At 41.1% G+C, this 27,554-nt stretch overlaps 3 protein-coding genes across 6 annotated transcripts in view; 2 read left to right on the top strand and 1 right to left on the bottom strand.

Annotated features, from left to right (window-relative positions):
• The window catches only part of LOC127950495 (guanylate-binding protein 1-like), a 54,142-nt gene that overhangs the window by 10,985 nt on the left and 15,603 nt on the right, over positions 1-27,554 (top strand). The gene's annotated exons all lie outside the window — the stretch shown is intronic.
• On the bottom strand, positions 1,035-13,517 carry LOC127950494 (guanylate-binding protein 1). Its single transcript, XM_052547594.1, has 11 exons — positions 13,342-13,517; positions 13,016-13,210; positions 12,751-12,878; positions 12,374-12,483; positions 12,070-12,263; positions 10,176-10,418; positions 6,222-6,499; positions 5,547-5,759; positions 5,249-5,351; positions 4,274-4,467; positions 1,035-2,202 (listed from the first exon to the last, which is right to left on the bottom strand). The coding sequence occupies exons 2-11, from the start codon at positions 13,206-13,208 to the stop codon at positions 1,981-1,983; spliced, it is 1,878 nt and encodes a 625-aa protein (XP_052403554.1). The 5' UTR covers positions 13,209-13,210; positions 13,342-13,517; the 3' UTR covers positions 1,035-1,980.
• On the top strand, positions 13,536-26,906 carry LOC127950496 (guanylate-binding protein 2). Its single transcript, XM_052547603.1, has 11 exons — positions 13,536-13,589; positions 21,399-21,609; positions 21,726-21,853; positions 21,945-22,054; positions 22,136-22,341; positions 22,677-22,919; positions 23,019-23,167; positions 23,524-23,655; positions 24,525-24,737; positions 24,844-24,946; positions 26,068-26,906. The coding sequence occupies exons 2-11, from the start codon at positions 21,420-21,422 to the stop codon at positions 26,454-26,456; spliced, it is 1,863 nt and encodes a 620-aa protein (XP_052403563.1). The 5' UTR covers positions 13,536-13,589; positions 21,399-21,419; the 3' UTR covers positions 26,457-26,906.

The raw sequence follows: 27,554 nt of genomic DNA, 5'->3' as shown, positions 1-27,554 counted from the left end.
TAGGTTCAAACATTTCAAAGCTTCTGTCGTCACAAACTTCTTTTATTCCTTTTCCCATTTTTGAGTCAATTTGACTCCAAACTTCAGCCTTAGAAACTGATGAAATGATTTTCTTGTGTCCATTTATCTATTTACTAAAAACAAGGGAAAGGATTTAGGATGAAAGAAACACATGTACACTGCAAATTTTGCCAAGTAGTGACATCATAAATGTACAGGCCAAACCAGACGGCTACTTTTTCCATAGGTGTTCTCATAAATTGCACCGTTTTTTTTGTGTGTGTGTAAAATAAGTTATGTGGTGAACATCACTTGAAGAGACTGTTTTACCAAAACTACACAGTCATTCAGCAAAATTAATTCTGCTTTTTTCCCCCCAATGTAACCGAGAAGTTGTTAATGTATAGTGTATAATATACAGTACTCAGCCTCATTAATCAGTAATAGTATAATGCAAAACCGCAGGAAGAAAACATTGTGTACCCTGTTTAAGCTTCTTCAGAGGTTTATTGTTTGTTAAAGGAATATATACTCACTACCAAGGATACATTGGCATGTATAAGTCATGGGCATGGGCTAGGAGGTAAGGAATGTTCAAGGATAAAATGAACCTACAACATCACCAGGCAGTGATGTCTTCAGCATAGATAAGGAGTAAGAAATGTACAAATGCCTGCACAATATACGCAGCAAGATCTTATCTGAGAAATAAATACAGGTTTAAATTTTTACATTGGCATGTTCATAATATGCTTTACAAGTCACAATCAGCCTAAATCAAGACACATTTATTATATTTCACAGAAAACTGCAGTCACTGTTAGATAAACCTTTAAACACAACTTACCACACTATTGTTCGCTAAGCTTTTGTTTTTTTGTTTTGTGTGTGTGTGTGTGTGTGTGTGCACCGAGCAAACTTACTCAAAACTTACTGAAACAAACAGCGGGGAGGTCTCTGTCTTGATTGGGGGTGAAAGAGGGAGAAATACACATGTACAGTAGCCCTAGGTTTTTATTAGAAGGACTATGCTTTGTCTCAGTTCAAAGAATTTGCAGTGCATTGCACTGTTTTTTTTTACAGTCCTTTACAATAATTAAAAATTATTTAAGGATCACATAATTCAATGGTTCTGTCATCAGAACTCATTTTATCTGCAGCAACAATACAACAGTGAGAATCGGCCTTATTTCTTTGCATGAATATTTGGGCAGTGTTATGCAAATCTTCCCACACATTGACATAGACATGTGGGGGCATGTTTAAACAAGGCATTTTAGGAGGACGTGGACAGGTCTTAAACTTTATAAAGAAGATCTCTTTGGGTTTGAGATTTTAGTCTTTGCATCTTTAGGGATCTTATCTATGCACAAAAAAAGGAAAACTTGAAATTGCATCATATGACCCATTTAAATTAAAACGTATTATTATCTTCCTTCAATTATATGCCTAGGCTAAAAACTCAAAACTAAATATTGTGCTGAGATTCACAAAATTCACTTAAAAGTAAAAAAAACGTCTTTATTATCTGATGAAAGTGCTGTTGATAGATTTTGGCACTAACATTACAGAGAGCTTTTAATAATCGGTAAGCTGTACACAGTTATCAGTTGACAATGATATTCAGCCAGTTCTTCAGCCTGGTTGATATATACTGTAGGTCTATCAGTAGTATTCACATAGAAAACAAATAAAATATAACAAAAATATACAACAAAATCTAACATTACATACATTGCATAAATTGTTTAAAGTTACAAAGGGCCCATGTCCTGAATAACTTGGTAACAGCTTTGTTCATGACAAATGTTGGTTCTTGCTTAGAGGTTAATATACTGGTCTTTCAAAATAATTGGCATCTTGTGAGTAAGCAATGCCTATGAACTGATTTGACTAATTCACTGACTAAAGGAATGACAAACTGCTGTAATTCTGATTCAACTGTTATATAGGTTTAGGTGTGTGTGAATAAGCTTGTATTCAAACAAAATTTGATGCCATGGAAATACCAACACCAACCAGTTTAGGGGTGAAGCCTGGTGCAAGGGCTGTTGTTGCAATGCCGATACAATTCAAAACCTGGCCAAATTTGGAGTGTTGTGATGATTTCTCTTTATCCATGTCTGCTTTCAATCTGTTAATCTCACTCTGCATCCGGGCAGCCTCCCTCTGGAAGCCCATATTTAGAAGAGCTTGACTTTCCTGTAACATACATTTAGAGTATCAGAACAAAATTTAAGATTGGATCAAGAACATGGTTGAAACACGAGAAGCCGAATTTCACAGAAAGGCCCAAGACAACAGGTAAATCTTTGTAAATCTTATCCTAGTGCCAGCTCTGAAGCAAGCCTAATCAACCAACTCTCTCACAGAACAGCTTGCAACATTTACACCAAAGAACAACTCAGGAAGGAGATTGTCAAATTTGGGGCAAATAACCAAGATGATGGTAAAAGAGAAGCACAGCATGACCATCACATGTAAATCCATGATAGTAATCATGATCACAAGCTCTTTGGATTGACTTCCCGCCACCTAGAGGACAAGAACCACACTGAAATTCCTTAGGAGACCTTTTAACCTCTCTGGTCTTCACAGAACATGTCCTTTACGTCCACAGAATTGCACAGAAACTGCCTTTCCATGTATATATGCACCTAAATGACTAAATAAAAGGACTTATGAGCAACTAATCATTTCTATGCATAACTCCATATTATGTATGTAACCCACACATTTGACTTCATATCATGTGCTAATCACTTATTGTTTATGTATTTTGAATAACAATTTAATAGTTTATAGGATTATATTCATGTTGGGTATGTATGAGTTTGAAAGTCATGCTTTAACTGCTTCTTTCAAACAATACTTTGTCAAATGTATCATATTCTTGTTATAGAAATCATGTCCAAAATTATTCTCTGCGAGAGCGGGAAAATTCGGACCATGTGACTGATAAGATAACGTGATTTATGTCGATTTAGGAGGAGAAACATCGCAACACCCCAACCAAAGACAATATCTAATTGGTCAAGACAACATTTGGGATGTGTCCAAAAGCCCAGTTCAAATACTCAGGACACCATCAAATTATGCTTTTAGTCATGGCTTTTAGGTTTTTTTCCTTGCCTTTTTGCCACTTTTGATGCCACCTTTTTTGTGGCCTACATGCCAGCTGCTCCTCTAAAACCATGAGGAGAAACACCATCTAGTATCATTATTCTTCTTGCTGGCTTCTACTTTAGTTTCTCTTCTTATAAATTTCAAATGTTGACAAATGTAATTTAACAAAACTATTATGTGGCATTTAACATAGTTCTGAATTACATTTTTTTTACTTGAATATTAAACATTTGAAATGTAACAGAACTGCATATTTTTATGGCAGAGTTTTATAGATGTTTTTTCAAACAACACATGTTTTGTTCTGAAATCTTAGACTGTAAATATCCAGCTTTTAAAAATCCAGCTTCAAGTTTTCAAGATGAAGAGGAAATTGGGAACATCAAATTCAACATTTTAAAATTCAATATGCAGAAATTAATATCATTGAGAAAGTAGGTCAGAGGTAGTCCATAGGGAAGAGTAGATGATCTCCGAAAAGTCAAACCAAGCATTTTGGCAAATTAATAGTTTTCTGGCATGAGCGTGCAGTTTAAGATCTACCTGAACATGAATCGCCTAGGGGTAGCCTAAGTGATTCTTAAACATTTATGGTTTATATACTTATATGTTAGGTTAGCATTCTTAGCATGTTAAACTGATGATGTTTATTAAAAGCACTGTAAGTTTTAAATGTTTATATCTTGTAAATGTGAACTTTTTTTTGGAGCACACTAAAAAAGTAAAAAAAAAAAAAAAGGAGTAATGTATTCATTGTAAAAAATGCTGAGTTAGAGAATTGCCTATTGTGACGAGTGGGACAGGGCTGAGAGCCGTGGGAACAGAGCAAGGCCGGTGGAGTGATTGGAAATGAGCGATACCTGCACCACTCACCAGTCTCGAGTCCCATGGAGGAGATCGGAAGGATATAAAAGAGGAGCGACAGTGAAGGACAAGAGAGGACCAGGCCTGGTTATATATTGTATTTAAATGTCCGCCGGTTCCCGCCTCCTTCTTCTCGTGATTATACAGTTTGTATATTGTTACACTTATTAATAAATGTTCACCTTTTGATTATTGCTGATGCCTCTAGTCTAGTTATTATGTGTCTGATTGAAAATTTACAACCTATTTTGGGTTGTATAAATCCATTTAAAACAGTTCTTACTCTCAGTTTGGCTTCAATGACTCGTTTATTGTCTCTTCTCATTCTGTCCTGCTCTCTTTCCATCTGATGAGTGATCTGAATCACATGCTCATCATGGGTTCTCTGCATGTCTTTAAACATCTGCTCCTGTAACCAGTTCTGTTTCTTTAGGCTTTTTTTCTGCTGCTTTAGAATCTCTGTCTTCATCTTCTCCCCTGCAAAGGGACAAAGAAAACTTTTAACTGTGTTTTACTGAACACATCACTCTTGCTGTGTGGATTGTCATTGCCATCCTTTTACATCCATTTCTACTAAAAATATCTTAACTACATGGCTGCATGCTTAAATTTATCTGCTTGTCAGTGGATATAGCTGAAACAGCTAAACACATTCATTTGAAAAATCGACTAAAAATAAAGTAATGTGACATATGGCCAAGTATGGTGACCCATACTCAGAATTCGTGCTCTGCTTTTAACCCATCCAAAGTGCACACACACAGCAGTGAACAAACACACATCCAGAGCAGTGGGCAGCCATTTATGCTGCAGCGGCCAGGGAGCAGTTGAGGGTTCAGTGCCTTGCTCAAGGGCACCTCAGTCATGGTATTGAAGGTGGAGAGAGCACTGTACATGCACTCCCCCCACCTACAATTCCTGCCGGCCCGAGACAAGAAATCACAACCCTTCGATTGCGAGTCCGACTCTCTAACCATTAGGCCACGACTTCCCCATAACTCCCCATAACTCCCCATAACTCCCTATATTTAAGAAAGCTTAATGGCTGCATGTGTTCACATACATTTAGTCTTGCAGTTTACTTGTGCATGCACACCCAGCAATAAAGATATGCAGTATGAAAGCTTAACAGATATTTAGAATAGAAATTTATGAGTATATATATATATATGTGTATCGTCTTGTGTATCATATAATTCTGTCAATCAGCCTTAATTGATAGCATGATAGAGAAGTGTACAGCTCATTTGATTTGTACCCTCTTTCTCCTGTTCTGCTGCACTGAGAGATTGATCAGCTTGTAGAATCATTTTTCCAATATTTTCTTTTGTCTTCAAAAACTTGCTCAACACTTCTTCACTCTGTAGATAAAAACATATATTATATTCAAAGCATCATTCAAAATGTCTGTTTGCACAATTACAGTTTTAAATTAGGATTTGTTACAAAAAACAAAAACTTAATACATTTACTTATCCTTTTGTCATTCCAAATCTGTTTGTTGTTTATTTGTGTTTTGTACCATTATTTGTGATTGTGATATTAGTGTTTTGTACCATTATTTGTGAGCCTGTTCTTGCTCTGTACTCTTCTGCCAGCTGTCTGAACATGTCTATGTACTTTTGGGATCCTCCAGGCTTCAGGTATGATCCGTCAGAAATTCCTTTTTCCAATGCATCAAACACATCATGCAGAACTTCCTCACACTGCATGCGAGATGCATCATAATTCTGCTGGCACATCTGTTGATATTCATCATTAATCTTTCCCTAAAATGCAAGAAGCAATAAGAGAATTTGTAAAAAATTGTTTTAAATATGTGCATTTTCAGTTTTGATCAGAATGATCTGCATTCATTGTTTGGTTGGTCCTCCGACTTATAGTCAGATGCGACTTATTTATCAAAATTAATTGACATGAACCGAGAGAAATGAACCAAGAGAAAACATTTCCGTCTACAGCCACGAGAGGGCTCTCGTGGCTGTAGATGGTAATGTTTTCTCTTGTTTCTTCTAAATAAATGCAACTTATAGTCCAATGCGACTTACGTATTGATGCGACTTATACCAGGTGCGACTTTTAGTCTACAAAATACGGTAGCTACCTCTTATTATGCAAGACTATAGGCTTCTTTTGCCATGTTCCTAAGACATGGTGTGTCTTCTGTTGCCTGACTGTCTCTTTTTCTGTCTGTCTGTCTTAGTTACTTTGATGTGTGTTTCAGCAGGTACCATGAGCTCTTTTTGGTAGATCTGGCCATTGTCATTGAAGGACACAGTGATGAAAACTTCAATGGCCGCCTTCTCTGCATCTGTGTGGATGTTGGACAGCTCTTCTGGGCACATTGGAAGCTGAACTGAGTTGAACATCTCTGTCATGTAGAGCTGCAGGGCCTCCTCCACTGCACGGACATTCTGGATCTTAGCAAGAGACACCACTGCGTTTTCCAGACACGGAATCTTCCCGCTGCGGATCGCCTCAACATAAACCTCAGCAAGATTACCCAGAGCTGTTAGGAAACACAATAGTTAAGTCAGACATCTATTATTTCTTTCGCATTTCATTGCTCTGCTTAATGGTGTAATAAGTGACTTTTTAAAATAACACATAAAATGTCCCAAATACCAGACTAATTTTAGTGTCCTGAGTAATCATACTTGTCTTTGTAACAGCCATAAACTCTAAACATCAGTTAATTACAATCTTTGAACGCATATGTCTATTTCAACCAATGGGAAGGGTACTTTGGACATGCTGTTTAGCTGAATAAAGGATGGTAAGATAAAAAATTGGGTTTTCTTTTTGGCACAATTAATCATTTAGAGAAGCTATGAATCACACAGTAGAAAATGCTCAGATTTCTACAGAGCGATAGAAATTATGCTAATCAAAGTTTTATAACAATGTTTTGTCACGGTTGGGTTTGGGAAAACACAAAGAGAGGGTAGATCCAAATGCAGGTAAGGGTTTTTATTTAAACAGAGGGGTAACTACAAAAATAAACAGTCATGAGAGACAAACATAACCAAAAGAGGGAACCGGATGAAACGGGGAACTCGGAAGAATGATAAGGTAGAGGAAGTCTCGGGGGAACGAGAGCATGAGACACATAGGGTAAGGACTCCATGAAGACAACAGAGAAAGACAGCTCTATATAGGGAAACTAATGACAGAGTATAGTCAACACCTGTGCGATTCTAATTGGAGTGCAATTACTGTGAAGACACAACCAGACTAGCGGAATTAAAGTGCCTATGGTGAAGTGCCTAAGGGGAAGTGAGCTCATTAGGGAACACCCAGGAAAACAAAGACTGGCAGCGTGACATTACCCCCTCCCTACGGAGCAGCTACCAGATGCTCCACCTAAACCCAGGAAAACCCCAACAGAAAAAGAGGCAGGAGGGAGGTGGAACGGCGGCGGACCAGGGGGAGGGACGGAGGGACAGAAAACAGGGACAGGAGCAACCAGGAGGAATGGAAAGGTGCAACACAAAACAAGGAGTCCAGGAGGGAGGCGGACAGGTGGAGGCTCAGGGGGAGGGAAGGAGGGCCAGACTAAACTAAAAGGAACAGACAGAAACAGAACTCAAAAAACACAAAACATAAGTCCATGAAGGGCATGTTGAGGAGTCCACCAGGACGGAGCAGATGACCACCACATCTTTGTGGTCGAGGCCGGAGTCCACCAGGGCGGAGCGGAAGACCACCACGGCCTTGTGGTCAAAGTCAAAGCCCTCCAGGGCGGAGCGGAAGACCACCACGTCTTTGTGGTCGAGGCCGGAGTCCACCAGGGCGGAGCAGAAGACCACCACGTCCTCATAGTCACCGCCGGAGTCCCCCAGAGCGGAGCGGACGACCACCACGTCCTCGTGGTCACCGCCCCGGGAACTGTATCAGGCACCGCCTCGGGAACTGTCTCGGGCACCGCCTCGGGAACAGCATCGGGCACCGCCTCGGGAACTGCATCGGGCACCGCCTCGGGAACTGCATCGGGCACCGCCTCGGGAACAGCATCGAGCACCGCCTCGGGAACAACATCGGCCACCGCCTCGGGAACTGCATCGGGCACCGCCTCGGGAACTGCATCGGGCACCGCCTCGGGAACAGCATCGGGCACCGCCTCGGGAACAGCATCGGGCACCGCCTCGGGAACAGCATCGGGCACCGCCTTGGGAACTGCATCGGGCACCGCCTCGGGAACTGCCTCGGGCACCGCCTCGGAAACTGCATCGGGCACCGCCTCGGGAACAGCATCGGGCACCGCCTCGGCCTCCGGAACAGCAACGGGAACCGCATCGGGAACGGCTTCGGTCACCGCCTCGGCCTCCGGAACAGCAGCGGGCACCGCCTCGGCCTCCAGAACAGCAACGGGAACCGCATCGGGAACGGCCTCGGCCACCGCCTCGGCCTCCGGAACAGCAGCGGGTACCGCCTCGGCCTCCAGAACCGCAGCGGGCACCCCATCGGGAACAGCATCGGGCATTGCCTCGGCCTCTCGAACAGCATCGAGCACCTTCTCGGGAACAGCCTCGGCCTCGGAAACAGCATCGGGCACCGCCTCGGGAACTGCATCGGGCACCGCCTCGGGAACTGCATCAGGCACCGCCTCGGGAACAGCCTCGGCCTCCGGAGCAGCAGCGGGCACCGCATCGGGAACGACCTCGGCCACCGCCCCGGCCTCCGGAACAGCAACGGGAACCGCATCGGGAACGGCTTCGGTCACCGCCTCGGCCTCCGGAACAGCAGCGGGCACCGCCTCGGCCTCCAGAACAGCAACGGGAACCGCATCGGGAACGGCCTCGGCCACCGCCTCGGCCTCCGGAACAGCAGCGGGTACCGTCTCGGCCTCCAGAACCGCAGCGGGCACCACATCGGGAACAGCATCGGGCATTGCCTCGGCCTCTCGAACAGCATCGAGCACCTTCTCGGGAACAGCCTCGGTCTCGGAAACAGCATCGGGCACCGCCTCGGGAACTGCATCGGGCACCGCCTCGGAGACTGCATCGGGCACCGCCTCGGCCTCCGGAACATTAGCGGGCACCGCATCGGGAACGGCCTCGGCCACCGCCTCGGTCTCCGGAACAGCAGCGGGCACCGCATCGGGAACAGCCTCGGCCACCGCCTCCGGAACAGCAGCGGGCACCGCATCGGGAATGGCCTCATGGACGGCAGCCGCCCGCTCGGGAGCGTTCTCCGGGTCCTGAGGAACAGTAGCTGCCTGTCTCCTCCTCCGCCCTCTACGATGGAGAGTCGGTGGCGTTGAGTCGGCCATCTTGTGCTGTGGTGCTGGGCTGGCGGCCATCTTGAGCTGTGGCGCTAGGCTGGCGGCCATCTTGGGCTGTGGGGCTGGGCTGGTGGCCATCTTGGGTTGTGGGGCTGAGCTGGCAGCCTTGTCTGGAAACTCTGGTGTGGTTGTTGCATTCCACTGAGCACGATGGTGCAGGTAATTGGTAAACCCCCAAAAGTCCAGGATCTCTAACCCCTTCATCTCCCATTGAGGTAAAGGATCATCCAGGCAATTATTAAACCAATCCTTTAGTGCTGCATCATTGTAACCTAACCCGACTGCCAAAGTCCAAAACAATTGCGCCAGGCCACCCACCTCCCTTCCTTCTTGATGAAGGGTGGTTAAGTTCCGGACTCTCCCCCTCCGTTCCTCCATGGTGGCTGGGGAACCGATTCGAAATCTCACACCGCTGGATCTAGGCATGATGAAGTCCTTCTGTCACGGTTGGGTTTGGGAAAACACAAAGAGAGGGTAGATCCAAATGCAGGTAAGGGTTTTTATTTAAACAGAGGGGTAACTACAAAAATAAACAGTCATGAGAGACAAACATAACCAAAAGAGGGAACCGGATGAAACGGGGAACTCGGAAGAATGATAAGGTAGAGGAAGTCTCGGGGGAACGAGAGCATGAGACACATAGGGTAAGGACTCCATGAAGACAACAGAGAAAGACAGCTCTATATAGGGAAACTAATGACAGAGTATAGTCAACACCTGTGCGATTCTAATTGGAGTGCAATTACTGTGAAGACACAACCAGACTAGCGGAATTAAAGTGCCTATGGTGAAGTGCCTAAGGGGAAGTGAGCTCATTAGGGAACACCCAGGAAAACAAAGACTGGCAGCGTGACATGTTTTTATGCATTTTTTTTACAAGTAATTCTGTAAAGACACAAACCTGTTCCAGTAATTGTACGACTGCCACTGACAGTTTTTGTCTCTGAATTGTTGTAGATGTAATGACAGAAGGTGTTTGCCTGCTCAAGGAACTTTGAGTCCAGTTCTTTCTCAGTCAACTCCTCCATTTTCCACATGTTTTGTGTACTAGCAGGTCGAGGGAAGACAAAGCACTTCCTCTCCGCAAAGAAATTCCGCAGACAGCGGCGTGGCAGGTTATACTGCACAGTCTGAGGTGAGCTACCTAAAATAAGATAATTATTAATCATCAATGATATCATATGATATCCACTATGGTTAAAATTTCTCAATGGTTGTGTAAAAACAACATTTTTACCCTGTCAAAAACAGCTCTGTTTTCAGTTAACTGTTTTAGTCCATGTTGCTTTAAATGCTAGTGAGCTCTGCTCACCCACCCCTCTCTTCCGTGGGGTGACAAGCAGACTGTAAACTTCAGCCGTGAAACTTGCTAATTGGTACATATTAGGACAGATTCATGAAAAAGATGCATAAAAAACCTAACTAACTTCTGTAGATGAAGCTTGATCACAATGAATCACGTGAACAAACGCATTTAGGCAGATTGGTTTATTCCCTTCAAAAACGTAAGTAACGTTAATCCTCTGCATCTTTAGTGGCTCAGAATGTCGGGAATAAATGAAGAATGCTCATTACTACATCCAACAACAAAACAGCTCAATCGTTTAATTGGCGATGTTCTTGTCAAATCAGGGCCAGGTTTAGATAACGATTGATCTTAGTGCTTAAGAACGTTTTCTACAAGTCATCTTGCAATCGTTCCTTATTGTTTCACGTGTGTTTCCCAAAAATGCATTTAACACAGTCGCACGTAAGCTGTGCTTTAAGTGCCACTTAGGAGTCGCTATCCGTTTGTCAAGTGCTAAAAATGTCACCTTATAGAATGGCTCATAATTGTAGTACACAATCTTTTATTGAAATGTTAACCTAATGCTGCGCTTCAGACAGACAACTTGGATATAATAACTATAGTACAATACAATATCATATTATATTAAGTGTATAATATTATACTTTACATAATAATATACTTTATATATTTATATATTATGTCAGGTAAAAAAAAATGTTAGCCTGAATGCACTGTAAGTCGCTTTGGATAAAAGCATCTGCTAAACGAATAAAATTATTTGAATTGATTTATTTATATACTGTATAGAGAGAGAGAGAGAGAGAGAGAGAGAGAGGCGTTATTTCCGGGTACAATACATAGCTGGTGACACCAATTGTATTCAAACACCTTATAAAAGTGATTTCTGCATTCGGTTGCACTTTATTTTACAGTACGTGTACTAACATGTACTTATAGTGTACTTACAGTGTATTTATCTAAGAAAGTTCTGGTAATACAAGGTAACTACATGGGGTAGGGTTAGGTTTAGGGGTAGGTTCAGGGTTAGTACCTAGTTATTACATAGTTATTGTAATTACTATAATAAGTACACAGTATGTACATGAGGAACAGGACTGTAAAATAAAGTGCTACCCTGCATTCTATTGCACTTTTAATGTTTGTTCATTTTTTTATTTTAGGCAGAGAAATTTAATGTTGCTGCAATCACTCTTTGATCAGACCATAATAGATTTAAATGTTATCTTGTGTTAACAATTTTCTTTTTAGTGTTGTAAGCAGCCAAGTAAAATGACACTACACCATATCTTGGACTAAGATGGAATGAAAATACTACAAACTGGGTCGGATGGATGGCTGAAACGTGTTCAAAACTTAAGTGTCTAAAAGGACTTGTAATTTGTGTATTTCCACATTATCTTAATTTCTACATAAAATTTAGATGTCCATGCACTCTGAAAGTAAATATGTACTGTATGCGTTTAGTGTCAACTCTGTTATTCACCATTTTTTAATTCCAATGCACCCTCCAGATAATCGTCTGATGTTATTGGTTTATCCTCCTTTTTCAGTTGCAGAGTGAAGTCACGAACAGCCCAGACAAAAGATGGAAAAACACTCATGAAATCTGCTGACTCATTCTCATCTTGACTCTCTTCTGCCTTCACACGAATGTTCTCCGTCAGTTCTGTAACATAGCTACATTCAGCGCAGTTCAGGAAGAGTTATATTGCTGCTACGAGAGAGTGTTTTCAATCTATTGCATTTGTATGTGCATGTTTTGTTTGTTTATAGTGTGAGAAGGATACTGCAGCTTTTCCAGTGCCATGTTATCAATGACTCCTAAGCTGTTGTACACTAGAGTGCTGCTGAGAAGAACAGCCAGACAGAAGATCCATGTGTCATGTTTCTCATCCCCCTGAAATGGTAAAATTTGTGAGTGTCAGTAACTGGCCACTTATTTATATTTAATAGCAAATAATTCAAACAGTTTTTTTATACTAAACAATGTTTGAGCATCATTTGAGAGTAGTGTTGTGGCCCTGTGAGCGAAGTTTAAATAACATATCCATGGCATGTTGAATAGATAATGAAAACTGAATGCACAGATCAGGTGATGAAAGTTGAAGGATGTTGCTATAGAGTTAATATTGCTATGAAAACACTGTGGATTCTGTGCTCTCACCTTCTTTACATCCCCAAGTCCCTCTGTGTCCAGCAGCACCAGAGTGTGTCCTTTTTTATTAGGGTGAGGAACACACCACATCCAGATACCTTTGGTTTTTGATTCAATAGTGTTGCCGAGAGCAAAGCCTGAGACAGACAAAATAAAAAAACAAATTAAGATGCCCAAGATGACAAGAAAAATTATTTTAAATATTTTTTTCAATATCATTTTAGTAGCCTGACAGCACGTGAGGAAGATTTTAAGCCATTTCTTTAAGCAAAACCTGTCTGTTGTCTTGCCAGGCGGTTCATGAGGTAAGATTTCCCAGTACGGTAGAGTCCCACCACAGACACCACCACCACCGGGTCCTTGATCCCATCCAGAATGTCTTTGGCCTCTTTTCTCACACGCAGCTTCCCATTTTCATCGTTTTCAATAAAACAAACCGGAGCGGACGTAAACCCGCCACACGCCATCACTCAAAAAACATGACGCAAAAAGTTACATGAATGAAATAATAAACAAAGTAATATTTTTTAATAAACAAAGTCATCTGGTGATTTTATACTTATACAACAATAACAAAACTTAATTCTGAATGTTAATTACCTCAAACGAAGTTGAATGCCTGAATTTGTTGTCGTCGTTAAAAAATATATATTAATAAACTCTCTCAGGCTCTTCGTGTCTAACAGGTTTGTTCTCTAAAATGGTATGCCTACTAAATATGGGTGTGCGAGTGACGCTGTCACGAAAGTGCAAGTATTCTTGTTATTGGATAGTAAACAGGTAACTCAGTTTATCGTCATCTCAAACAATAATTTACCTGAAAACTACAGGAGTGGGAAACAACATCGGTAAGATCTTCTAGTAACTAAAACATATCTTTTAAGGTTGATCAACGTAAGCGACTTTCTTTTCTTGTATGTGGCTTAAAAACACTTACAATAGTCTTTACTACAACACTATAACGTCATGAATGATTTCGAATGGGCTATTGCTGTGGAAGTGACGATAGATCTAACATCCTTCTCTCTTTTGACTGCCCTGTTCTATTTCCGTATGTTTAAGATTTTTGAAAGTCGTGGAAATGCAATAGTAGGTTTTTCTTGCCTTTTGGGTAGTTTGGAAAACAAAAATAATATTTGCTATGCTCTTCCATATAGCCTTCCTTTAAAAGCTCAACCCTGTAAAAAGAGTTATTCTGCATTCCAAACCCGGAAAACTCATCCATTGTCTCCTGGTGAAAGAGACCTGTCAATTGACAATCATTTGCATTGTGCTGGTGAGAGTGATTAAAAGTCTTTCGACATGATGACTCATTATTGTGTGTATGTGTGTGTGTGTGTTTTGGGCGAATAAGGACCAACAAGTTCCTCTTCAGGAACTCGAGCTGCGTCGAAACGCTTTGGGGAACGCGTTTAGCGTGAGCAACTCTGAATATCATATCTAATCTGTTTTATAGAAGAGCATGACGTCACGGGCGGGGTGACGTAAGCGACCAGGAAGCTATAAAGGCACGAGCCGCGCAGCTGTCTTCAGCTTCGCGTATTTTTAGCAAGCGCTCTGTGTGTGCATGCGCCTGCACTCGCTGGGTTCGCAGATAAGATCTGCTGGAGGGTATGGAGACGGGCGCATCCCTATCTCCTACCTCACCCGCCAGATCTGCCCGATCTCCGGGTGCGGAAGCCCGAGTGCCGCGGTCCTTCCCCCTGAGTGACGGCCGTGACGCACCGCCTTTTTTTCTCCGAGGAGATTGAAACGGAGGGCGTCGATGAGCTCACAGTTGCACAAACAGTTACACAAGCATCAGTTTCACAAACATATTATGCCTAACTGTATAACAAGCAGCATTAATGAGGAACGGAGCTCACGCAGTCAGCTCTCGGGAAAAAAATAAGGGGGCTGACTGTGCTTCTCGCATATCTAAGGACGGGGGGAAGACGGCTCTGCCTATCTTCACCCGTATTCCCTAGATTTAGAGTTCATTCTCGAGGTTCGGAAGCAAGCGCAGCGGTTCCTTCCCCCTCTGTGAACTCGCAGCTGCAGCTAGTTATCTCTGAGGAGATTTATATTGTTTGTGTGACTAAGCGGCTCGCATGTTGCCGAGGCAACGCATGTATCACATCATTTTCAGTTTTGATGTAAATCTTACCAAAACCAGACTGTCTTAACTGATCTGATTGGTTAACTGCATTAATTCTGAGGAATTGAATTCAGTATCTATCTGACTATGAGAAGTTATATATGAATTATACCAACAAGGCAGACCGTGTTTACTCATCTGATTGTTTGTTTGCATTAAATTCTGAGGAATATAATGACATTTATCTCACTCTGAGAAATTATATATAGTGGAGGGGCTGCTGGGCGGGAGCAGCCCTCTGAGTCTATAGTCAGAGCGTTGCCGTCCGCGCTCCCCCTGCGTCGGGACCGGAGGCTGAAGCAACGCTCTGGACCAGGGTTTTCCCAGCCTAAGGCAGATCTGAGGGCCATACTTCAGGCTGTGAGGCCCTCAGTTAAGAAGTCCTGACACGTTTTGGTCACGACTGCAGAGTGCGGCCCCTACTGGGGTAGAGCGGCGTACACCGCATTACACGGTGCCCGTCTCGCCTCAGCGCCCTCTGGGGGCCGGTCTGCCAACCCTGCCAGTGTTCCAGGGCGCAGCGGTCCCCCTGCGGGGGCCTCTTACACCAGAGGTCATTCTCGAGAGACTGATTCCCCAGTAGATTATTTAGCAGCGTGAAAACTACTGCCAAAATGTATGTCAATGGGTCCTGCACATAGTAGAAAAAGCTACCGTATTCAGTTCAGCACTGCCGATATTCAACGGGGTAATTCCGACGATAGTCGGCCCCAGGCAGGGTCTGGTTATGGAACAGTAAGTGAAAACCCTATTAGAGAAGGAGGCTATCGATGTAGTCCCTCCTCAAGACAGGGAGTCCGGGTTCATACAGCCGGTATTTCACAGTTCCAAAGAAGGATGGGGGGTTGAGTCTGATTATAGACTTGAGGGTCTTAAATCGTTCAGTTATGAGATTGAAGTTCAAAATGCTCACGATCAAGCATGTTGTAGGTCAGATCAGGTCCGAGGACTGGTCTGTCATAATATATCTCAAAGATGCATACTTCCACATTTCCATCCTTCCACAACACAGGAAGTTTCTGAGGTTCGCTTTCGGGGGCGAAGCCCAATATCGAGTACTTCCCTTCGGCCTTGCACTCTCAGCCCGCACGTTCACAAAATGTGTAGACGTGGCTCTGGTTCCCCAGCCCATGCAGGGCATCTGCATTCTCAACTATTGGTTGATTTTAGCTCAGTCAGAGCAGGTTGCGGCTCGGCATCAAGATGTCGTTCTCGCACATATGGGGGAGCTGGGTTTGAGACTGAACGCCAAGAAGAGTGTGCTTTCTCCGGTTCATAGAACCACCTATCTAGGCGTAGTATGGAATTTGACCGCGATGCAGGCACGATTGTCCCCTGCTCGTATCGAGTCGATCCTCATCTCAGTCGAGAGAGTCAAAGAAGGCCAGTCACTCACTGTCAAACAATTTCGAAGATTGTTGGGTCTGATGGCAGCTGTGTCCAACGTGATATCTCTTGGCCTGCTGTACATGGGACCCCTACAGTGGGGATTCAAGACCAAGGGATTTTCCCCGAGGGGCAATCCACTTCGAACTATCAAAGTCACATGGCACTCCCTCCGTGCTTTAGACATGTGGAGGACACCTTGGTTCTTGAATCAGGGCCCAGTGCTGGGAGCTCCTTGTCACCATGTAATACTAGCAACGGATGCATCCCTCACTGGCTGGGGTGCAGTCATGAGTGGCCACCCTGCACGTGGTCTGTGGAGCAGTCGCCATCTGACATGGCATATCAATTGTCTAGAAATGCTAGCAGTTTATCGTGCACTGAAGCACTTTCTCCCAGACCTAAGGGGTCACCATGTGTTGGTACGCACCGACAACACATCGGTGGTCTCTTACATCAACCACCATGGAGGTCTGCATTCGCACCCCTTGTACAAGCTGGCGCACCAGATCCTTGTGTGGTCCCAGAGGAAACTCCTCTCGTTAAGAGTAGTATATATTCCTGGGAAACTAAATGTGGAAGCAGACATACTGTCGAGGCAGGGGCCGAGGCCTGGGGAATAGAGGCTTCATCCCGAGGTGGTGAAGCAGATATGGAGAGTTTTTGGCAGGGCTCAAGTAGACCTTTTTGCGACTCAAGAGACATCACAATGTCCCCTTTGGTTCTCTCTAGTTCATCCAGCTCCTCTGGGACTGGACGCTATGGTACAGACCTTGCCGAGGCTTCGTCTGTACGCCTTTCCCCCTATTGCTCTGCTCCCGGTAGTTCTGGCGAGAGTATGCCAGGACAGGGTCAATCTGTTATTAGTGGCCTCGTTCTGGCTTGGCCGAGTATGGTTCGCAGACCTGGTCTTGCTCCTCGACGGCTCTCCAAGGGAGATACCGATCAGGACAGACCTACTCTCACAGGCGCAGGGCACGATAATTCACCCTCGCCCAGAGTTGTGGAAGCTGTGGGTGTGGCCCCTGAGGGGGCACAACTATTAGCAGCTGGTCTCTCAACCGAGGTTGTTGAGACCCTCCTCCAATCCAGAGCTCCCTCAATGAGGAAACTGTACGCCCTGAGGTGGAAACTCTTCACCTCATGGTGCAGAGACCGCCAGCTAGACCCAGCAAACTGCCAAGTTGGTACAGTTCTGGAATTTCTACAGGCCAGGCTCTCTGCAGGGTTGACCCACTCCATGCTGAAGGTTAACGTGGCGGCCATTGCGGCCTACCACGCCCTTCTCGATGGCCAGTCTTTGGGAAGACACCCCTTAGTTACATGTTTCCTCCGCGGTGCGCTGAGGCTGAGACCTCCAGTACGGTCCCATGTTCCCCCTTGGGACTTGGGTGTGGTGTTAGAGGCTCTTTGCAAATCTCCATTCAAACTGATTCAAGATATCTCAGACAGACATCTAACTCTTAAAACCGCCTTTCTGTTGGCCATTACCTCTCTGAGGAGAGTAGGAGATTTACAGGCCCTCTCAGTGGCCCCTACCTATCTTGATTTTGCACCTGGCATGACCAAAGTGTTCATATACCCTCGAGCGGGATATGTTCCTAAGGTGCCCTCTAAGGTGCACACCACAACCTGTAGTGCTGCAGGCCTTTTGTCCTCCTCCCTTTCGGGAGCCCGACCAAGAGAAGCTAAATTATGTGTGTCCAGCTCGAGCGCTGGATGCATACGTCCACAGAGCTGCCCTGTGGAGGAAAAAAACAGACCAATTGCTTGTGTGCTGCGGTCCCCCCCAAGAGGGGTTTTCCTGCTTCTAAGCAGACTATTAGTCATTGGATAGTTGAGACAAGCGCTGGCACCCCTGCCGGCGCTTGCTGGTACTCGAAGCTGAAGCCAGCTGCGTGGCTCGTGCCTTTATAGCTTCCTGGTTGCTTACGTCACCCCGCCCGTGACGTCACGCTCTTCTATAAGACAGATTAGATATGATATTCAGAGTTGCTCACTCTAAACGCGTTCCCAAAAGCGTTTCGATGCAGCGTTTTGACGCAGCATCTCGTTCCCTCGAGGAACTAGGGTTACATACGTAACCTAGAGATGTTTTTGCTTTTTTTATATTTTGCACTGAAGTATAGGCATACTTTTAAATGTCTATTTAGTTTGTAGGACCAAACCTGCAAATACAATAAACAAATAATTACACAAATAAATAAACAAATGTGTGTATATACCCATTTTTGTTGAAAATGAATATATAATTAATTAAATGTGTGATGAAAGTAGCAAAATAAATTACAGAAATCGGTGGGCAAATGGGAAATGTTCAAGGAAATGCTAAACTCATCTTAATAATTTTCTTTCATCAAAAAGTTGATTTATTTCACTAATTCCATTTAAAAAGTGAAATTTGTATATTCATTCATTACACACAGAATGATATATTTCAAATGTTTATGTTTTTAGAAATGTGTCTGTCTCGGTTTCATCTGTTTCTTCACGTAATAACAGACAGATACGAAGAAATTGAGATCAGATCTCTATGTGGAGCACCAGCCGTTGTCAGACTGCTTGTGCATTCAAAAATCTCACTTGATTATTATTAAAATTAACGGCAAAATGAATGTTTAGAAATGTCAACTGATATTTCCTACTGACACACTACAACAAAAGATATAAATAACTTGCTTAAAACCCTTTTTTGGGGTGAAAATACTAATGTGCCTAAGACTTTTGCAAAGTACTGTACTTTACAAACTACATTGTTGCTATACTTTATAAAGCATGAGCATACAGTAATTCACAGATCTGATTAAAGACTAACTTTTAACTAAATATCAGAGTGATTGACAGAGATACAGTAGAAACATTATGTGTGGTTTTGTATTAAACAGTGACCCAGATCATGAAATACAGGTATTAGCCTTAGAGTGAAGGAAGCACAACTTGGGAAATGAGAGCATCCAAGGAGCGTGTGAAAGCTATGTATTTATTTAGAATATTTTTTCTGTTCTTTAATAGTTTTCCATAGTTTTTGTGGCTCTTTTTAAAATGTTTTTTTTTTTAAGTATCTTTAGACTTTAGCCTTTGCAACTTTACATATCTTCTTTATGCACCAAGAGTTTGTAACACTCCAAAGAGAAAGGAAAATTTTAAATCGCATCATATGACCCCTTTAAGAGCTGCTTAAGAGTAAGCGTGCACATCAAATTATCCTGACTCCTATGATGATCCCGATTAAACCTGGATCGAATAAGGGAGCTTGAGTGAACTTAAATAGAAATTTATGAAACCGCTTTAGTCACGATTTGTTAGGTTATTTTAAATCATGTTTTGGACTTTAATCCCCACTTTTCTCAGCATCTTTTATGAAACAGCCCGCCCGTGACGTCACGCTCTTCTATAAGACAGATTAGATATGATATTCAGAGTTGCTCACGCTAAACGCGTTCCCAAAAGCGTTTCGATGCAGCGTTTTGACGCAGCATCTCGTTCCCTCGAGGAACTAGGGTTACATACGTAACCTAGAGATGTTTTTGCTTTTTTTATATTTTGCACTGAAGTATAGGCATACTTTTAAATGTCTGTTTAGTTTGTAGGACCAAACCTGCAAATACAATAAACAAATAATTACACAAATAAATAAACAAATGTGTGTATATACCCATTTTTGTTGAAAATGAATATATAATTAATTAAATGTGTGATGAAAGTAGCAAAATAAATTACAGAAATCGGTGGGCAAATGGGAAATGTTCAAGGAAATGCTAAACTCATCTTAATAATTTTCTTTCATCAAAAAGTTGATTTATTTCACTAATTCCATTTAAAAAGTGAAATTTGTATATTCATTCATTACACACAGAATGATATATTTCAAATGTTTATGTTTTTAGAAATGTGTCTGTCTCGGTTTCATCTGTTTCTTCACGTAATAACAGACAGATACGAAGAAATTGAGATCAGATCTCTATGTGGAGCACCAGCCGTTGTCAGACTGCTTGTGCATTCAAAAATCTCACTTGATTATTATTAAAATTAACGGCAAAATGAATGTTTAGAAATGTCAACTGATATTTCCTACTGACACACTACAACAAAAGATATAAATAACTTGCTTAAAACCCTTTTTTGGGGTGAAAATACTAATGTGCCTAAGACTTTTGCAAAGTACTGTACTTTACAAACTACATTGTTGCTATACTTTATAAAGCATGAGCATACAGTAATTCACAGATCTGATTAAAGACTAACTTTTAACTAAATATCAGAGTGATTGACAGAGATACAGTAGAAACATTATGTGTGGTTTTGTATTAAACAGTGACCCAGATCATGAAATACAGGTTTTAGCCTTAGAGTGAAGGAAGCACAACTTGGGAAATGAGAGCATCCAAGGAGCGTGTGAAAGCTATGTATTTATTTAGAATATTTTTTCTGTTCTTTAATAGTTTTCCATAGTTTTTGTGGCTCTTTTTAAAATGTTTTTTTTTTTAAGTATCTTTAGACTTTAGCCTTTGCAACTTTACATATCTTCTTTATGCACCAAGAGTTTGTAACACTCCAAAGAGAAAGGAAAATTTTAAATCGCATCATATGACCCCTTTAAGAGCTGCTTAAGAGTAAGCGTGCACATCAAATTATCCTGACTCCTATGATGATCCCGATTAAACCTGGATCGAATAAGGGAGCTTGAGTGAACTTAAATAGAAATTTATGAAACCGCTTTAGTCACGATTTGTTAGGTTATTTTAAATCATGTTTTGGACTTTAATCCCCACTTTTCTCAGCATCTTTTATGAAACAGCAACCTTATGTGCTAAAATGTAAATATGTAAATATGATAGATATTATACTCATAAGAATTTCTAAGGGTGCCAATAATTGTGCATGTATGTGTTGGAGAAAAACATTTATTTCATGATATGAGTTTTCTCACACTTTCAATTGTTTTACTTCAATGAAAGAATTTTGTACATTTTTTGAATGAAAGGTCTTCTTTTTACAAGTATTGTTTGATTTTGAAACAAAACGCACAGGACGTCTCACAGCTCAAATGGAAATTCTGTCATCATTACTCACCATCGTGTCAAACCCTTAAGAAATCTGTTCATCTTCAAATATTTTGTCCTTGAACATACAGAATGAGCTAAAGTGAGACAGCATGTCTAACGCCGGACTAATGTCTTCACCCATATGTTTGGTGGAGAATGTGAACGGATCACTCAGCGTCTGTAAGCATGCCCTTGAGTTCCTGAGCAGGATCAAGGAGCCAGTGGTGGTGGTGTCTGTGGTGGGACTCTACCGCACAGGGAAGTCTTACCTCATGAACCGCCTGGCAGGACAACAGTCAGGTGATTTGTTTTGGACGGCTACCTTGCCATTAACAATATACAGTCATAATTAAGTCAGTTCTTACAACAGTTGCATGAAAATGGGTTGTTATATAAATATAATTTGCTTGTCTCAGGCTTTGCTCTTGGCAGTGCTGTTGAATCAAAGACCAAAGGCATCTGGATGTGGTGTGTCCCTCACCCTAAAAAAGAAGGACACACTCTAGTGCTGCTGGATACAGAGGGACTTGGTGATGTGGACAAAGTGAGGACAAGGATAAAGCTGTAGACTTATTATTCTTCTAAATATGTATTAATTTGTGGATGATTTGATTTGAAGACACTGTGTGTTTCAGGGAGACTCTAAGAATGACAGCTGGATCTTCTGTCTGGCTGTTCTGCTCAGCAGCACATTGGTGTACAACAGCCGCGGCACTATTGATAACACTGCATTGGAGAATCTGCAGTATCCTTTTTTCTGTCACATGTAACCCTCTTTCATTTATACAGACTATGCAAGATGCTGTTATTTCTCAATGTGCTCTAGCTACGTTACTGAGCTCAGTGAGCAGATCAACATCAGGTCACCATTACCTATACCAGATGGAGCAGCTGAAGGAGATGATTGTCATTTTGTGCGTTTCTTCCCATCATTCATCTGGGTACTGAGGGATTTCACATTGAAGTTGGAAGCTGATGGAAAAAAAATGACAGAAGATGAGTACCTTGAGTTTGCCCTCGATCTGAAGAAAGGTATTTAAGAAATAATTACTATAATTAAGGTCTATTGATTGCCCCCTCCCCAGCATTGTAAATGCAAAGACTTGGAAATAATCTATGCATTTCAAATAATACAAAAAGCAGAAAAACCCTGGCTAAAATTATATTAGTCATCATGTGTGACAGATAGGTCTGACTATTTATTTAAGTTCAGTTAATTCAGCTAATGTGAAATATTCATCAAGCAGCATTTGAAGGTAAACAAATTGTGACTTGTATAATGAAAATATTATTTTCTAAACACTATTTTCTAAATGTTGACTTAGTGCATTTTGGTAATAATATGTTTTCTTGTTAAACTCATTTAGGTGTGAATAAGAAAATCAGTGACTACAACCTGCCTCGTCAATGCATCCGAAACTATTTCCCATCCCGGAACTGTTTTGTATTCCCATCTCCCGCCTCGATTGAAAACATAATACACTTAGAAAACTTAAAAGAACAGGAACTTGTACCAGATTTTCTGGAGGTCACAGGTCGTTTCTGTGACCATGTCTTTAATAAGAGTCCTGTGAAAACTCTGAAAGGAGGACACAGGATTACTGGCAAATGTGAGTGTTTTACCAATTAAACAGTCCATCGTAGATATTAAAGTCCAAAAGACTGTAAAACAGGTACATTTATTTATCTGTGTTTGTGCATTTTATCAGTGCTCGGGCGTCTGGTGCAGATTTATGTGGACACAATAAGCAATGGTGAAGTGCCCTGTCTGGACAATGCAGTTGCTACTCTTGCAATTTTAGAGAATGAGGCAGCTGTTCAAAAAGCAATAAAAGTATATCAGAGTGGGATAGAAGAGGTAAGACCTCACTTAAATCACTTAAATACTGTGACTCTCATACACATAAAATTGCACTTACTGAAGCTTCTTTAACCTTTCTCAGTTTTTTTTTCTTCCATTTATACAAATACACTTTAGAGGTATAACTAATGAAATCTCAGGTTTCTTTTTTATCATAGACAGCTTTATAGACACTTATCAATATTTTGATAAGTATTATGTTCATGATAGTATTCAGTAGCAGGTTAGTCAAAAGTATGTGTTTTTCACTTGAGTCAAATAAAGATGTTCAACTTGGTGAACAGTTTTAGTTTAGGTACCACAGTTTTGGCAGCCTTTCATTGGCAAACTGCATGCACATTTCTGTTTCACAGGTGAAGAATATGTTTCCAATAAGTGTGATTGACATTACCTCAGAGCACCAGAAGTTCAGCAATCTGGCCATCTCTGAATTCATTAAAGGCTCCTTTAAAGATGAAAAAGGAGAATACCTAATAAAACTGATGGTAAGTTTTAAATATTAAGTCACTAACCAACTGATATTAGCATGCAGTCGTAATAATAATAAAATATAATAATTATAATAATATAATTATTAATAATATAATAATATATAAATTTTATTAAATTAATCTGCCATTATTAATAATTGTTATTTTATTGGCCAATAATCTGACATTTTGTGTTTATATCTTTATATATTTGTGGCCTCTTGTATGTGCAGGAAAACAGTGGTGCATTTATTTTAATAAAGCTAGAGGGGGAGAAGGATTATGAAATTTAAGTCTTAATATTTAGAGAATAAAGTCAAAATATTACGAGAATAAAGGACTCGTGGAAACAGCTTAATATCAAGAATATGATATTTATTAACAGACTGAACAGGAACAACTTTTTATCTTAAAGGGTTAATTCTAACCCTAGTTCTAATATCCCGGAGTAATTCATTTACTCAAACAGTACACTGACTCAACTGCTGTGAAGAGAGAACTGAACATGAACACTGAGCTGAGCCAGATAATGAACAATGTAATATATATAACCTATAATGTAACAGTATAGGAAGGGGTGTTGTACAATGTTTTCTTGAAGGAAAATTATATGTCTCCACTAATGTCCCAAGTTAACTTGAGATAGCTATCCCCAAAAAACCTAACCCTATCCCACTCCCACACCTGAACATAACCATACTGAAGAGTATATGTTGGGTTTGGAGATTGATTCATTGTATTAATGTTTTGTGACCAAATTAATTTCTACTGTATGTCCATCAGGTAGCGAAATTAAAATAACAGTTTACCCAAACATTCAGGACATTGAATGTGTGTGTTTGTGCATGTTTCAGATTGTATTTCCATATGTTTATATATTTTAGGAAGCTGTAAGTAAATGCTTTGTAGGCCTACTGCAAGAGAATGAGATGGCATCAGAGAGAAAGTGCAGAGATATGCTGAAGAATCTGTTCTCTGACATGAATAAACGGCTGCAGGATGGAGAGTACAGTAAGTCTGGAGGATATGAACTCTACTGCAGAGACAGAGACGCCATTGTTGAACAGTACCGCAGAGAACCCAACAAAGGTGTATCGGTGAGGACATTTTTTGTGTGTTTTTGAGACTTTCAGCTGTGTGAATATAGAGTACATGGGTATAAGTGTTCCTATAAATGTGTATTAATAATATGTTTTTGTGCAGGCTGAGGCCATGTTGAATGAGTTTATGAAGGACCGGGGACCTGAATCAAAAAGTATCCTCTGCATTGATACAAAACTCTCCGAAAATGACAGAAAGATTCAAGGTAAACTTTTATGAACAATCAGCCTAATAAATATTTCTCAGTTCCTTTAGTCGTTTAATCCAGGAACATTTTGGTACTTAATCTAACCTGTTTTACCTTCCAAGGCATTTGATACTGCCACATATCCAAGAGAAATGTATCACTATACAGTAGGGCATTGGTTCCCAGTTCTGGTTCTGGAGAACCCCCAACAATGCACATTTTAGATGTCTCCCTATTCAAACAAACCTGATTCAGTTTGTCAGCTCATTACTGAAGACTCCAAGACCTCAAATGAGTGTGTCAGATAAGGGAGTAACCAAAAGCGTGCAGTGTTGGGGGTTCTCCAGAACCACGATTGGGAACCACTGCAGACAGTAAAAGTCTTCTAGCATTTTAACATGGCCCAAGCCCATTGCCTTCAATAATAAATATTTGGATTCAATATATGTTATATTTGCGTGCATTATGTATACAACAACAGTATATTTAGAAATGGTTAGAAGAAAGGTATGCATGGGGTAATGTGCTTATAAATATGAAAACATAAGTATATAAAATAAAATGTATTCTAATTTACAGGACCAGTTAAATAATTGCAAATAATAAAGTACAAAAGTAATACAATGTATAATATGTCTTTCCTTAGATATCCACATTTTAGTCAGCAATAACCATACAAATGCAGTGTCTTTCATGTCAGTCTATTGACTTTAAACATTCGGCCACCTTGGTTAACAGAAACTAAGATCAGTGTGTCCCTTGATTAGTTCCTTAACTTCCTTCCCTGAACGTTTTCAGTTCAGTTTTGCCAGTCTTTGTCTATACACATACCAGTTTTCAGTTTGCATTTGTGGTGTTGTTGGCCATATTCCTTTTGTTCCTATAAAGAAATTGGGGCAAACAGATCCACTCTGTACTTGGCAGACCATGACAATAATATATTAACTGTAACTAACTTGCTCACCAAGGTTCTCAACTGTTTGTCTTTTAAATATGGAGTTATATGAGAAACATTTTTATATAAGCCATACCAAACAAGCAAATGTGTTGCACTACTGAATGTCATAGCATGGTGCTGCAAATAATCACAGAATCTCATTACTTTGTTTTTTCTCTCTATGCCTCAATTAAATGGTCAGAGGAGAAAGAGGCGAGTGCTCTGCTGGAACAGAGGGGTAAAGAAGAAGAGGAGAAAATAATAGTGAGAGAGCGAATGTTGCAGGAAGAGAGAAAACAGCATGCAGCCAGGATACAGCAGATGCAAGAGAAGTTTAAATCTGAGATGGAGCAGCAGCAGCAGGAGCTGGACAGAGCTATGGAGAGCAAACTGAAGGAGATGAAAGAACTGCTAATGAAAGGCTTTAAAGAGAAAGCTGATTTCCTTGAGGAAGAGATAAACAATCTAAAAAAAGAGAAGGAAGAAAAAGGTTCTAGCAGTTTTATGGATGTGTTGATGGTACTTATCAGAAATATGGAAAAACTCCTACCTCTAATGCTTGAGTTCACAGGAAAGAACAGCAAACCATAGACACTCGTCACATTAAAGTAATGCGTTTTTAAGATTCTTGCATTCATAAAAGGAGTATAGGTCTGGGTGATATTTTGATTGTTTATGAGTAGTGTCCAAATTCATTATTGTGCAAGAAAGAAATATACTGCAGCTTTTCCAGTGCTATATTTATTCCATAATCAAAAGTATGTGTGTAAATGCAGGGTAACTGAGGTAGTGTTAATATCATTTGGCTGATCATGTAATCCCAAGAAGTCAGCTCTCATGAGATAATCTACTGCATGCAAAATATAGCAGATTGTTTAGGTCACTAAAATGACTGGAGTGTTAAGATGCACCTGTGAATGTTCAGGATTTTAAAAATGTTCTATATTTATGCATATAGTAAAACTGTTTGCAATCAGAACAAATTAAAAATAAAAAAATTTAAATTAAACTGCTGCTTTATTATAATCTCAGGACATTATGGCACACACAAAAATATATTAAAATACATTTTAATTCATGTTTAAGTTACTGTCTGTATGAAGTGTGTTGATAATGGCAACATCACAGCAAAATCTTATAGCAAGAAATATAAGTTAGCAACAGATGTTTAAACATACAAGACAAATAAACCGCATTGAAATAAAAACTAAGAAAGCAATAGACAATTATTATATATAGAGTAAGTTGTTTAGGGGAAGTTGTGGCCTAATGGTTAGAGGGCTGGACTCCCAATCGAAGGGTTGTGGGTTCTAGTCTCGGGCTGGACGGAATTGTGGGTGGGGGTAGTGCATGTACAGTTCTCTCTCCACCTTCAATACCATGACTTAGGTGTCCTTGAGCAAGGCATCGAACCCCAACTGCTCCCCGGGCGCTGCAGCATAAATGGCTGCCCACTGCTCTGTGCGTGCGTGCGTGCGTGCGTGCGCGTGCATTTCGGATGGGTTAAATGCAGAGCACAAATTCTGAGTATGGGTCACCATACTTGGCTGAATGTCACTTCACTTTCACTTTGTTTCAAAGTAGTTGTTGTTTTTTTACATGACATTGAATATCAATGAATACAAAGTAAAACAAAATAGAAACAGAAAATAGCGGTGATGAAGACCAAGTTCTATGGAAATACCTTTA

The sequence above is a fragment of the Carassius gibelio genome, chromosome B2, assembly GCF_023724105.1.
Source record: "Carassius gibelio isolate Cgi1373 ecotype wild population from Czech Republic chromosome B2, carGib1.2-hapl.c, whole genome shotgun sequence".
NCBI classification, from domain to species: domain Eukaryota; kingdom Metazoa; phylum Chordata; class Actinopteri; order Cypriniformes; family Cyprinidae; genus Carassius; species Carassius gibelio.
The sequence above is the reverse complement of the archived record's forward strand: the minus strand, read 5'-3'. Positions and strand labels throughout refer to the sequence as shown.

What these genes read in the sequence shown, in the direction of transcription:
- LOC127950496 (XM_052547603.1), top strand. Translation starts at nt 21,420, where the DNA reads ATGTCTAACGCCGGACTAATGTCTTCACCCATATGTTTGGTGGAGAAT. An exon ending in CCTGGCAGGACAACAGTCAG is followed by an intron (nt 21,610 to 21,725) that starts GTGATTTGTTTT and finishes TGCTTGTCTCAG; the next exon opens with GCTTTGCTCTTGGCAGTGCT. An exon ending in TGCCCTCGATCTGAAGAAAG is followed by an intron (nt 22,342 to 22,676) that starts GTATTTAAGAAA and finishes AAACTCATTTAG; the next exon opens with GTGTGAATAAGAAAATCAGT.
- LOC127950494 (XM_052547594.1), bottom strand. Translation starts at nt 13,208, where the DNA reads ATGGCGTGTGGCGGGTTTACGTCCGCTCCGGTTTGTTTTATTGAAAAC. An exon ending in TGCATTGGAATTAAAAAATG is followed by an intron (nt 10,419 to 12,069) that starts GTGAATAACAGA and finishes ATCTTATTTTAG; the next exon opens with GTAGCTCACCTCAGACTGTG. An exon ending in GAACAGGCTCACAAATAATG is followed by an intron (nt 5,352 to 5,546) that starts GTACAAAACACT and finishes TTTTATCTACAG; the next exon opens with AGTGAAGAAGTGTTGAGCAA.